The following is a 14,577-nucleotide window of genomic DNA, read 5'->3' on the forward strand; positions in this document are numbered from 1 at the left end:
TTAGTCTTCCCTGGTCCAGGCTACATATTTCTATTCTTTGATTTATTCTTTCACTGGTATCATTTTTAAAACCCCCCTACATCCAAATACTATTCTCCAGAAAACTTTATCACTGATGCTTTAAAGTTTATTCTTCACAATTGAATGTAGTATTCCAGTTTTTGAGGAAACAATGGCTAGGGCTTTTAATTGTCCATCTTAACGTTAGCCAGATAAGTAGAGATTGATAAGCTTCCTCTATGAATCTTGTCAATGTCTGAATTTTTAGTCAGGTCAGCTTTATTCCCGACGTGAAAAAGACTGACAGTGGGGGAGGGGCAACAAAGAGAAACGAATGATCGTCACACAGATTGTTGTTTGGTTGCTGGTACTGCCAGCTTAAGTCCAGAAAGGAAACAATATCATTATGTACTATGGCCGTATTAGAATAAACTCTTTGTGATGTAACACAGCCGTTACAGAGTGGATTGGAGAGGGATCTTATTAAAACAGATTCCAGATGTTGCAAATTGTGAGAGTTTCAGAAACTTAAATCTTTAAAATTAATAGAGTCAATGAGATCTGGACGTCATGTTTGATTTTGGTAGTTGATGGCAGTAATTGATTTGTAACTCATCGTTCTGGTATAGCTTGTTTTACACATAACACAGTACTGTCTGGCTTATTTTTGGACTCAAAATTTATTTTTGTCATGGTCAGAAGTTTTAATAAAAATTTCCAAATTTATATAAAGTCGTCACTGAGTTTCTTCTTATTGTGGCAGTCTAAGATTAGGACTATAATTCAGTTTAATTTTATGGTGTACTTTATTATTAAAAAGAAAAGTGAGCATAAGCCGCTAACCCAGGCCAGTAAAAAGAAAGGGGTGAGTGGCTTATTCATAGAAATAGTTCTATCCAAAATATATAATCAAATCATTTGCTATTTCCCGAGCCACCCTCTTTCTAAATAACGTATCTGCGTATGTTGCTTCACCTGGGCTGTTAACATCTTAGTGACTAGACCGCATTTGGGGAACAGTAATTGTGTGCAAGATTCATCAATGGTCACTGAAAAAAGCTACAGTGGGAAAACTAGTAATGTTACAGTGGAAAGGTGGATACACGTGTAACATGATCAGAGCTACCATCATCAGTAGTGAGATCTGGATATCATCATGTGCCTTCTGGCATTTTTAAAAAATTGAAATGTCGATTTACAGTATTTCAGGTGTACAGCCAAGTGATTCTTTTCCATTATGGGCTATTAACAAGATCCTGAATATAGTTCCCTGTACTGCGCAGTAGAACCTTGTTGTTTATTTTGTATACAGTAGTGTATATTTGTTGGAGAAGGGAGTGGCAACCCACTCCAGTATTCTTGCACAGAGGACTCTGGCGGGCTGTAGTCTATAGGGTCGCGTAGAGTTGGACACAACTGAGGCGATTTAGCAGTGTTTATTTGTTAATCCCAGATTTCCTATTTGTACACCCCTCTTCACTTTTGGTGACCACAGTTTGTTATCTGTGCCTGTGAGTCTATTTCTGTTTTGGAAATACACTCATTTGTGTCATTTTCAAGACTCCACATATAAGTGACACCACATGATGTTTGTCTTTCTCCTTCTGACTTAGTTCACTTAGTGTGAGAGTCTCCAGGTCCACCATGTTGCCGCACGTGGCGTTATTTAATTCTCTTTTATGGCTGAGTAATATCCCACTGTATATATGTACCTCATCTTCTTTATCCATTCATCTGTTGATGGACATTTAGGTTGCTTCCATATGTTGGCTATTGGAAATAGTGCTGCTGGGAACATGGGGTGCATGTATCTTTTCAGATTAGAGTTTTTCTCGTGTCTGGTTATATGCCCAGGAGTGGGATTGCTGGATCATATTTTAGTTTTTTAAGGAACCTCCATACTGTCCTCCATAGTGATGGCCTTCTGTTATTGATGTACTTAGAAGGGCTTCTGTGGTGCCTGCCACAATGCCTAACCTGAATTTAGTCTGGAGGAAGCATTAGACAGACCTGTAGTGAGCACATTCTACAGAATAACTGCCTGGTACCCTTCAGGTGTCAGGGTTATGAGAGACACACCGCCCCCAGTTGGAGGAGGCATGGCAACTCCATGAATGTGTGATCCTGAACCAGAAAAAGGACATCAATGAGGGCAGTTGGGAAGAAATTCATATGAGGTGTGCTCTAGATTATTTCATAAATCTTGTGTTGATGGTTAATTACCTGGTTTTGATCACTGTAACTGCAGTTTTAATAAGACGTTATCATTTGGGGGATAGGGTGAAGGGTACACAGGAGTTCTTTGTAGTATTTTTGGAACTTTTTGTAAGTGAATTTAACAACAACAAAAACTCAGAAATTCAGACTCTCATCCTTCTACTTTATGCCATCTCTTTGGTCAAGGGACTGGTTTTCTTTGCTTCCTAAATCTCTAGTGTGATCTAGATAGCTGAGGTTTCTAAATAAGGGATTTTGAGGTAGTGAGGCATTGCCTTATCGGATTGCAGCTACAAGTTGAAAGGTTTTGTTTAATTAATTAATTTACTTATTTATTTTTGTACAGAGCTGTAATTACATCTTTGGGTTTCCAGTGACTCCAGGTTATTTGAGCATTGCTGTTGTAGCCACCAGGAGCCATAGCTGGAAACTTAGCTCTGTAATTAATTTACTGGTTTGTTTCTCTTTTTATTATTATGTTCTGGATTCAGGTTAGTCCCACAAATTCTTCTGCTGTGTGTCATATATTGTTGAATTTCGTATTTGTCAATTGTCTTTTAGGAAGAGCTGGTTTTTGTATAAAAATATTTTACCTAAAATGGAAATATCACGCTGAACATCTTATTTTTCCTCCCAGCAAAGATGGTCTGGAGTTTTTATAAATATAATGAATAAGTAAACTTACACCGGCATAAGCACCACACGGTGGCCTTTTATTGGGTAATAATTGGGATGGAGGAAATTAATACATTGGGAAATGTTTCTGTTACCGGGAGCAGTTGTTAATGTATGACTCACAGATTCTTAAGTCTAGGAGAAACTTGACGAGGTGTTTTGACCAGTGTGGCGGAAGAAGAAAACATGGACTTGGGAATCGGAAGACCTACTTTCGAATCCCAGATCTGTCACTGATTATTATTGTGACTTGGACAGGGCATTTAACTCTTCGGAGCCTTCAGTTTCTCATCTGTAAAACTGGAATGATAATAGCACCTTTCAAAGTTACTGTGAAGATTCAGCAAAGTAGCTTGCAGCATATTGGGTTGGCCCCAAAGTTCCTTTGGGTTTTCCCAAAGGAACTTTTGGGCCAAGCCAATACCTGACCTCACACAGGCATCTCATATATGCTGGTTCTGTTCTTACCTTCAACTGGGTTTATAACTGGGCCTTCTGAAATTGATGAGATTCTGCTTTGTTTATAAAGACCTACAAAAAGGTGGTAGCATATGTCAGTCACCTCTGCTGGTGTTTCCCAAGTCTTTTTGTTGGGAAGTTTCCCTAATATCTCCTATCCCAGAGAAATTATTATGTGCTAGTCACATTGGCTGTTACTCCAAAATCTGTTAGACAGGGGTTGCTCATTTGCTGCTTTCCTTGGCGTTTTAGTGTTCAGACCTGAAATCTTTCCATACAAATGAATATTAAATTTAAAAGGAAATCTTATACAACAAAGGCACAAGATGTCCAGACAATTGAAAGAAAGCGTTTCCGTGCACCATTTTCTTTCAAGTTGCAGGTCTGACTTGGCTTTTTGATTCTCTGAAAGACCAGTGGTTCCTGTGGTTGTGGAGTGAACATCATTGTTTTTATGAGTTAACATGGAAATGTTTAGGGCTGAAGGGGCATGTCTGTACCTTATCCTCAGGGGGGTGTGTGTGTGTGTGTGTGTCTGTACCTTACCCTCAGGGGTATGTGTGTGTGTGTGATGTACCTTACCCTCAGGGGTGTGTGTGTGTATCTCTGCACAGAGTGGGGAGAAGGACAAGGAGAACGACATGGCAGCTGTGACTGTGTTAGCAGTTGGTGAGCTTAGTGAGGGGAGCTCTTTGTGCCTTTCTTACAGCTTTTCTCTAAGTTTGTTGTTGTGTAGTCTGTAAGTTGTGTCCAACTCTTTTGTGATCGCATGGACTGCAGCCCACCAGGCTTCTCTGTCCATGGGATTTCCCAGGCAAGAATACTGGAGCGGGTTGCCATTCCCTTCTCCAGGGGATCATCCGCACCCAGGGATGGAACCTGAGTCTCCTGCATCTTCCACGTTGGCAGCTGGGTTCTTTACCACTGAGTCACCAGGGAAGCCCTTCTCTGAGTTTAACTATCTCAAAATTATACTGGATTAAGTTATATTCTTATTCTCTGAGGAGATGTAAGCCAGAGGCATTTTCAGAGGAAGGGAGGTTGAAGGCACCTGAGTCAGCATAGAGAAATAAGTAGTAAGTGAGTAATTCAGTTAGTAGTCGCTCACTGGCAAAAAATTAGTTCCTTTAACCTGTTTTTCCTTAGAACAGAACTTTTTTTGTAGAAGGTCCTCTAGAGAGAGAGTAAGCTGCTGCTTTATCAGAGCAAAGGAAACTACTTGGAAGTGGAATCAGATGCTAAGAAGTAAAGAATATTTTTATATTTACAAGTCATAGACAAGGATAAGCAAAATGTAGAAGGCAGAAATATTAGGACTTTAAAAATTATCTAGTGCTCAAACAATCTTTCTTCTACCTGAAAGATACAAGTTAGTTCTCTATAATTAGCATTCTATCTTACTAGTTAGTAGACATTAATTATCCTTTATTTCAAGTTGCTGTTTGATTTCAAAGTTAATATTTTGTGTTCTTAATAAATATCAAATAAATATTTATTATCATTTTACCCTTCAAAATGCATCTTCTAACTAACAAATATTTTTACACTCTTTTCTTTCATGTCAATGATGACACCTCTTTTGGGAACTCAGAAGCCAACCAAAGGTAAGAGATTTGGTTCATTACGGGATGCTTGTTCGAGTTGTATGTGTGTATTTTTTTGTACTGGTATTTTCTTCTGAAAAATAAAAATATTCTCTGTCACTTTTAAAATGAAAAAAATAACGCAAGCCGTCAGCCTATTCATAAATCCAAAGCCATTTATTGGCTTAAGAAGGACTGGAGGTTTATGGAAAAGCTGTTTTTGTACTTTGACCAACTCTGGCCAGTCTCCTGGCAACTACAACACAGATTCCTTTTGTGCCCTGCTGGTCACCACAGATTGGCTGGGAACTTCTCGTTCCAAACTGCGGTCAGAACCAGTACTAGGCAGACTCATCCATGGTGCTCCTGGGACAGCGGGGGACACACTCTCAGGCCAACAGAAACCTGCCCTGGCCCACAGCTTCCTCCGGGAAACGTGCTTTCATCCTAGCTTTGAGCCCAGATTCTCAAGAAACTTCGGTTCCCGTGTCTCTTAGGAATGCAGTTGTGCCAGAGTAGGGACAAGGACTGTGTTTTTGTATTGATCATTCTTGGGAACTTTCCAGGAAATTTATATTTTTATCTACCTTCTTGGAGTTTTGTTTTAGAATCTGTGGTGGAACAGTGATTCCATTCAATATTATTGTTGCTGAAGTATGTATAGACTTGGCTATTGGGACTCTGAATGAGTAAAAAAAGTCTAATATGGCACTGACTTCTTTATACATAACAGAACTAATTTTATCAGTTTTAGCTTTTGTGTGAAAAGATGGCTGGCTTATCTTTGTTTTCTTTTTTTTTCTGATGGAGCAGAGGCTGGATATTGCAGTAATGATGTGAAGAAACATTACGTGACTGTTTTAAAAATATTCATGTTTTATTTAATTCAACTCTGTCTTACCGTTTAGAGAAAATGTGTTGATGTCAAAGATGTGGAAGGGCCAATACTACATTCTTAACAGTGGTTCCCTCTAAGGAGAAATATGTTTGGTGAATGGGAGACCTTTATTCTTTATGCTTCTGTGTTATTTGCCTTGCTATAATGAATGTGTGTTTCTTCTCTGTTACTTGAAAAGAAATTTTTAAAAAAAAATAAGGAAAAAAATGTTTGTTTAGGGGGAAAAAGGGGAGCTTGTCTGCTTTAGGAAATCCATGGCTGGAAGATACCTGTAATAATTTACAAAACAGCTGAAAGTTAAAGAGGACCTTTCAGTGTTGTTAGTAAACAAGACCTTAACATTCCTAGTTCCCGCCTTTGTACCAGGCTCTGGCGTCTTCCTGTTACTGAGGAGAAGAGCTCAGTAACAGTAACTCTGTGATGAAGGGCCTGGTGTGAAGCAGCGTGGGTCCTAAGTCGCTCAGTTGTGTCTGACTCTTTGTGACCATATGGACTGTAGCCCTCCAGGCTCCTCTGTCCATGGAATTCTCCAGGCAAGAATGCTGGAGTGGGTTGCCATGCTCTCCTCCAGGGGATCTTCCCAACCCGGGCCTTGAACCCATGGTTCTGAAGTCTCCTGCAGGCGGGTTCTTTACCACCAGTGCCACCTGGGAAGCCCAGGTGGGGAGCAGACGTGGGCTCCAAGGCTGAGTTCAGCTGCCAGCTCCCCACACCTGTTAGCCACTTCTTTGTATCCTAGGGGCTCCTGTAGAATATTAGCTGTTGCCATTACTTCTCTACTGGAATTGAGAAAAAGAATTGTTAAAGAAATCCCTAAATTTAAAAAAGAAAAGAAAAACCTGTAGTAATAGGGAGAAGAGAGCAATGTAGAGTCTGATCTTTGAGGAGTGCACTCGGATGGTTCAAGTGTGAGCTAAGCTTATAAGCAAGCAAAGACTTGGGATGGTCTCTACTTAACATTGGTAAGAGCAGAATCAAAAAAAGTGATAAGACATGAGAGCTGAAAGCTGCAGCAGAAGAAAATATGAGCTTCACATTGTATTTAATCTCACCCTGCTGACAGGTGTACTTTGAAAAGCAATTCCCACCGGAAATTTTGATCCACAGTCCTTTAGGACCATCTTCCTTCTTTCTTTCCTCTCCCTATTGTTGTTCAGTCGCTAAATCATCTCTGTCTCTGTGACCCCATGGACTGCAGCATGCCAGGCTTCTCTGTCCTCTGCTGTCTCCCAGAGTTGCTCGACATGAGTCGATTGAATGAGTGATGCCATCCGACCATCTCATCCTCTGTTGCCCACCTCTCCTCCTGCCCTCAGTCTCTCTGAGCATGAAGGTCTTTTCCAATGAGGCAGCTCTTCACTTCAGGTGGCCAAAGTACTGGAGCTTCAGCTTCAGCATCAGTCCTTCCAATGAATAAGTCAGGGTTGATTTCCTTTAGGAATGACAGGTTTATTGCCTTGCAGTCCAAGGGACTCTCAAGAATCTTCTCCAGCACCACAGTTCAAAAGCATCAATTCTTCGGTGCTCATTTTTCTTTATGGTCCAACTCTCACATCCACACATGACTACTGGAAAAACCATAGCTTTGACTAGACGGACCTTTGTTGGCAAAGTGATGTCTCTGCTAAGTTTGTCATAGCTTTTCTTCCAAGGAGGAAGCATCTTTTAATTTTATGGCTGCAATCACCATCTGCAGTGATTTGGGAGCCCAAGAAAATAAAAACTGTCACTGTTTCCACTTTTTCCCCATCTTTTTGCCATGAGGTCATGGGATCGGATGCCATGATCTTAGTTTTTTTGAATGTTGAGTTTTTAAGCCAGCTTTTTCACTCTCCTCTCTCACCCTTATCAAGAAACTCTTCAGTTCCTCTTCATTTTCTGCCAGTGGGGTGGTATCATCTATATATCTGAGCTTGTTGATATTTCTCCTGGCAATCTTGATCCTACTTGTGTTTGATCCAGCCTGGCATTTTGCATGATGTACTCTACATGTAAGTTAAATTAGCAGAGTGAGAATATACAGCTTTGATGTACTCCTCTCCCTGTTGGGGAATTGCTGACATAGTGAGCCTTGACTGCTGATAGACACATGGTTAGCTCTGGGGAAATGTTGAGGATTAGTAATGTACGACATAGTGCTGAGGCTGGGTGGTAGTTGCTGGTCTCCACGCCTCCCACCTCTCTGGGGGTGTTGTCAGATACTGAACTTCCGTAACCCTTTTTATCCTTGCTTCGGCATAACTGTCCCACCCCAGGGAACAAATGCCTGGTGTCACTGTTTTGCACAGATGTGGGTGTTCTGATCCTTCCTTGCGCTAAAGGTATTTCTAGCCAGTCATCTAGTTGGTTGCCCCCAGGCCGCAACCACTCATCTGACTCCCCTGGCATCCTCCCGGAGCTGCTCTCAGCTTTGCAGCCATCTCCTCCAGCAGCTATTTGCCCTGTGCTCTCCCCATGGTCCCCACCCAACTCTACCTGCCATCCGTCTCATTGCAGCTGTGTTTCAGGGTTTCTCAATTTCTGGTCCACATATCGGCGAGCAATCTGACTTTCAAAAACTCGCTCTCCTTGCCTCCTTTCTTTCCCTTTTTGGCTCTTTACCTCACTCCCGCCATCATTTTGAATTAATTTCAGGTGGAGGTGAATATAGGCATGCATACTTCATTTACCAACCTAATCTAATTTCCTTATTTAAAAAACTTAACTCTTAGGTTTAGGGTCCAGACAGCCTTGTGAGTTCACATAGAAACATTCTTGTGCCAACTCCAAACTCAGATCAGGGACAGATAACATATTTAAAATATTGAAAATCATGTCCTTGTATTCAGAAACAACATATGTCACTTCGAGGGCTTGCAGAAGGCTGGGACTGAATTAGTGTGTTTACTGGGCCTTGAGATCAGACCCAGGTCCTCTGAGGTGCAGCCCTTGCAGACTAGAGGGGACCCTGATGTGTGGTTGAGGACCTGAGAAGTTCATCCATGTGAAAACTGATTTGGGTAAGGCTTCATCATGAAAGAAGGCTTAAAAAAGGCTTTTGGCCACCAGATCAGATCAGATCAGTCGCTCATTCGTGTTCGACTCTGCGACCCCATGAATCGCAGCACACCAGGCCTCCCTGTCCATCACCAACTCCCAGAGTTCACTCAACCTCACGTCCATTGAGTCAGTGATGCCATCCAGCCATCTCATCCTCTGTCGTCCCCTTCTCCCCCTGCCCCCAATCCCTCCCAGCATCAGAGTCTTTTCCAATGAGTCAACTCTTCGCATGAGGTGGCCAAAGTACTGGAGTTTCAGCTTTAGCATCATTCTTTCCTAAGAAATCCCAGGGCTGATCTCCTTCAGAATGGACTGGTTGGATCTCCTTGCAGTCCAAGGGACTCTCAAGAGTCTTCTCCAACACCACAGTGCAAAAGCATCAATTCTTCGGCGCTCAGCCTTCTTCACAGTCCAACTCTCACATCCATACATGACCACAGGAAAAACCATAGCCTTGACTAGACAAACCTTTGTTGGCAAAGTAATGTCTCTGCTTTTGAATATGCTGTCTAGGTTGGTCATAACTTTCCTTCCAAGGAGTAAGTGTCTTTTAATTTCATGGCTGCAGTCACCATCTGCAGTGATTTTGGAGTCCCAAAAAATAAAGTCTGTCACTGTTTCCACTGTTTCCCCATCTATTTCCCATGAAGTGGTGGGACCAGATGCCATGATCTTCGTTTCTGAATGTTGAGCTTTAAGCCAACTTTTTCACTCTCCACTTGCACTTTCATCAAGAGGCTTTTTAGTTTCTCTTCACTTTCTGCCATAAGGGTGGTGTCATCTGCATATCTGAGGTTATTGATATTTCTCCCGGCAATCTTGATTCCAGCTTGTGTTTCTTCCAGTCCAGCATTTCTAATGATGTACTCTGCATATAATTTAAATAAACAGGGTGACAATATACAGCCTTGACCACCACTGAGCTAACTGGGCTTCCCTGGTGGTTCAGATGGTAAAGAATCTGTCTTCAATGCAAAAGACCTGGGTTCCATCTCTGAATTGGAAAGATCCCCTGGAGAAGGGAATGGCAACCCACGGCAGTATTCCTCCCTGGAGAATTCCATGGACAGAGGAGCCTGACGGGCTACAGTCCATGGGGTCACAGAGTTGGACATGACTGGCCATGCACACATATGCATACTGAGCCAATTTCTGTATAAATAGGAGGGAATAGAGACACTGGGCTTTGAAAAGACCCAGACCTGGGCTTCAGTAGCTAGGAGTGGCAGTGTAAAGGTGGCCAAAGGAAGGGGAAACAAACAGGCAATCACGTAAACCATAAAACAAGCTCCCAATTCAGATGTGCTAGCAAACTAACCTATAAAGCCAAGAGGAAAACTGTCATCAGGAAGTGAGGCAGCACACTCAAAGTGGAAGGGTTTGAAGGGCAAACTGAAATGAATTGAAAAGTAATTACCCTTAAAACTTTTTAAAGAGTAAATTATTGAACATGAACTCCAAAAAATTTTAATTATAATCAGTGAAAAATCCTTAAAAGATGGCTTTAAAGAAGAGCATATTTTAGAAAGTAAGAAGCATAAGAGGTCAAGGCAAAGCGTTTGTGGTGCCTCACAAAGTAGCGTCATACATTACCAGTGTTTCCATCGTATGGTCTTCCTACCTTTTGTGTGTGTCGATTATTGTACACAAGAGGGATCGTGGTCCAGACTTTTCATGTGCTGTGTTAGTTGCTCAGTCGTGCTTCACTCTTGGTGACCCCGAGGACTGTAACCCTGCAGGCTCCTCTGTCCATGGGATTTTCCAGGCAAGAATACTGGAGTTGGTTACCATGCCCTCCTCCAGGAGAACTTCCCAACTCAGGGATCAAACCCAGGTCTCCTGCATCCCAAGTGGATTCTTTACTGTCTGAGCCACCAGGGAAGCCCCTCCTCTATGTTCTTAAAGCTACATAGTATGTTGACTATGGGAGTGTTATAGTTTATTTAAAGAATCTGCATTTTCAGTGTGCTGTGATAATCATCTTTACATTTTTTTTTGTTTTCTCTGAAGAGTAGTAAGACTGTAGAGAATACATAAAAACATAAGAAAACAAAGGTATCGGTAATCTTCCCACACAGCAATGAACTTCATGTATGTAACTGTGTGATTAATAGCCGTCACAGTGTACATATTGCTTTGTAGCCTCCCCCTTTTCACATCACATTGTACAGAGTTTTCATGTGAATTCAAGGTCTATATTATGTACAGGGTGCTTTGTCTTTGTAAGACTGTCCTGTAAATAACTAACCTCCATTGTAAGACAGGGAGTTGTTTTTATTTCAGTATTATGAACCATGTTATCAGAGTTAGACCATTGTTATAACATCATGAGTATGTTACAGTTTTCTTAAAAAATATTTACTTTTAATTGATGGGTTTACAGTATGGGTTTACTTCCTGTCACATGTCAATATGAATTAACCATAGGTGCACATATGTCCCCTCCCTCTTGAATCTCCCTCAGCCTCCCGCCCATTCCCACCCCTCTAGGTTGTTAGAGAGCCCCAGTGTGAGTTCCCTGAGTCATGCAGCACATTCCCATTGGCTACATTTTGTTTTTAACCCATACTTCATTATTTTTATTTTCAACAGGTATTTGCATATGATCACTGTTTCTGGTCTATGGATGAATCTGTCAGAGACAAGTATGCAGGTAAGAGTCCAGCATCCTGTTAACTACTGATAATATAGACAGGTATTTTAACATGTTTTCTATACAGTTTCATAGTAATATAATTTTAGCAACTATACAGCGACTTTCCTCCGGTCTTTGCTATTAGAGTGTTTACCTTAATTGGGAAATGGGAGATTAACAGTGCACTGTTGGTGATGTAAGATGATGAAGTTAGATGAACAGGGTTCACAGTCAAGGTTTTCTTAAACGAATGCCGGGCCTCACATGGGACCATAGCATGCAATAGCCACGTCACTTCCCGTAGATGTTGGTGATGTGGTCAAGAGAGGCAGCTTGGTGAAATGAAAGAACTCTAGCCAAGAAGGAAAGGAAACCCTGAGTTTAATCCAAGCTCCGGTCCTGATTGTCTCTTTGAATAAATCTCTTAGGCTTTCAGTGTTCCTATTTCCTCTTTAGTGGAGAGGAATATGCCATATTCTCTCCAAATTTGTTCTGGGATTCTGTTCTTTTATTCTCCTCAGTGATGACTGTCTCAGGCCCCTTTTCACTACAAGTTTAAAACTATAGTGACTGCCAAATTTAATTAAAAAAAAATCTAAACAAGACTACAGTGGCAGCCTTATATTTTCTTTATTCCTGATTGCTTGTGACACCTGTTTTCTAAGAAGTCTTTTAAATATTGAATGTCTATTGACCTTTATCGTGAGAAACAGTTCATTCTACAGCTGTTTCAAAAAATTGAGGTTAATTTGGGCTGGCTGGGCCCTTTGATGACTTTAAGGATTGCTTCAGGGAATTCCCTGGTACGGCAGTGGTTAGGATTCCATACTTTCACTGTTGAAGGCCTTGATTTGATTGCGGATCACCATGATCCCACACGGAGAAGGCAATGGCACCCCACTCCAGTACTCTTGCCTGGAAAATCCCATGGATGGAGGAGCCTGGTAGCTGCAGCCCATGGGGTCGCTAAGAGTCAGACACGACTGAGCGACTTCACTTTCACTTTTCACTTTCATGCATTGGAGAAGGAAATGGCAACCCACTCCAGTGTTCTTGCCTGGAGAATCCCAGGGACGGCGGAGCCTGGCGGGCTGCCGTCTCTGGGGTCGCACAGAGTCGGACATGACTGAAGCGACTTAGCAGCAGCAGCATGATCCCACAAGCCATGCTGCATGGCCTGGGAAAAAACAAGGATTGCGTCAGTATCGGAATTGTGGTGATGCACTAACCTGGTAAATTAATTAGGAAATGAGGCATAATGGAATGCTATTTATAGCATGCAAAATATAACAAACATAACAGCATCCAGTTCTTCCGTATTATTTTCAAGACTCAAAGAAGTTAAATAATTTGTCAAGGTCACTTGATTATTGACACATTTAATTTAGCCTGTGAAGACGATCTGACCATACTCTCTATGTTCATGATTGAAAGCTACAAAAAACATCCCAGACCTTCCTCCCTCTCCCAGCTGATCTGTAATTAAACATTATCATTGAGGGAAAAGGAGAGGGAATTTGATACATACCATTGTTTTGAACTTCAGCGCACACTCAGTAGAAGCATTGGCTGAGTGGTCCATAGTTGAATTCAGGTCCACCCAGGTCCCAAGCACATATATCAGATTCTTTATAAAATAGAAGTTCATTGGTCTATTTTTTGGGCCAGTGTTTATTCAAGTTTATATCATCAGGAACTTTTCGCTCATTTTCTGTCATATGCTAACTACAAATGACCTGCTTCCAAAGAAACATTCATCAAGTTTAAAAATCTTGTTTGGTAGATAAACAAGCTGAAAAAAAAAGAGGCGTTTTTGAGGGTTTTGTTTGTTTTTAATTGTTCATATGTGGTTTTGGCTTAAAACATGTGTTTTCTCTGTGTTTTTCTCTTTCAGGTCAAGATGATGTTTTCAAGTGCCTTGGTGAGAATATCCTGCAGAACGCGTTTGACGGCTACAATGCGTGTGTCTTTGCCTATGGACAGACTGGTAATTGTTACATAATCTATGGTTTTTTTAAGCTTTAACGATCCTAACAAAGAAAATACCAGAAAGAATACCTGTCGCTAGCATCTTAGCAGTTACGGTTGATACAGGAGCGCTTGCCTTCTGTGCCTTTGTGGCCAACAAGAAAGGAAGGGGACAGTTAGGGAGTTTGGGAGGGACATATACACACTGCTGTATTTAAAATGAATAACCAGCAGGAACCTCCTGTGTGCACAGGAGACTCTGCTCAACGATATGTGGCAGCCTGGATGGGAGAGGAGTTTGGGGAAGAATGGATACACGTGTATGTATGGCTGAGTCCCTTTGCTGTTCCCCTGAAACCTTCAGCATTGTTAACAGGCCATATACCTCAATACAAAAGAAAAAAATTTTTTTAATTAAAATAACAAAGTGAAGGAGTCATTTTTATCTGAAGAAGGAAATGGCAACCCACTCCAGTATTCCTGCCTGGAGAATCCCTTGGACAGAGGAGCCCGGTGGGCTGCAGTTCATTGTGTCGCAGAGTTGGACACGACTGAGCGACGCACACACAGGATTTTATCAGGATTTATCATATAGCTTGTCCAGTTGAAAATTGTTCTTCAAGAGAAACATGCCTGTGATATATTCAAGACTTAAAATTCTTTTTAGGACTATGAGTGATTTAAGTTTTTCCTTTCTGTTTTCTCAGGTTTTGTAAATGTTCTCTAATGAATATGTATTTTTGGTGCAATGGGGAAAATAAATTTGTACTAGAAAAAAAATGACTCTGATTTCTTTGCCTTTGCCAGAGGGTAGTGGTAGAGAGTTAATTTGCTCTGGGGCCTGCAGAGATGGCATATATGTTTTTTGTGCTATGATTAGTGGTTGGGAGCAAGCACATAGCATTCATCATATGGATCTTTCCAGTTCAATTTTAGAGAACTATTCAGACCTCACAATTTTTCAGTCATTTTAGGTAATTTTTTTTTTTTTTAAGTATAAGGGTGGTTAAAGAAGGTTTTTGTTTTTCTTCCTAAGGAATGTGTACCAGTGACTTTTACATGTACAAATAGGAAAGCTAGTCTGCTTATGAGTGTCATCATGG

The 14,577-nt window shown here is 41.2% G+C and overlaps 1 protein-coding gene across 3 annotated transcripts in view; it reads left to right on the forward strand.

The window, feature by feature from the left end:
• The window catches only part of KIF13B (kinesin family member 13B), a 210,024-nt gene that overhangs the window by 69,610 nt on the left and 125,837 nt on the right, over positions 1-14,577 (forward strand). For all 3 annotated transcript variants that reach the window (XM_002689472.6, XM_010807728.4, XM_015472410.3), the window contains exons 3-5: positions 4,943-4,955; positions 11,464-11,524; positions 13,401-13,493. In XM_002689472.6, the coding sequence (XP_002689518.4) occupies positions 4,943-4,955; positions 11,464-11,524; positions 13,401-13,493 (167 nt within the window). The remainder of the gene's footprint in view (positions 1-4,942; positions 4,956-11,463; positions 11,525-13,400; positions 13,494-14,577) is intronic.

This window comes from Bos taurus, chromosome 8 (assembly GCF_002263795.3).
Source record: "Bos taurus isolate L1 Dominette 01449 registration number 42190680 breed Hereford chromosome 8, ARS-UCD2.0, whole genome shotgun sequence".
NCBI classification, from domain to species: domain Eukaryota; kingdom Metazoa; phylum Chordata; class Mammalia; order Artiodactyla; family Bovidae; genus Bos; species Bos taurus.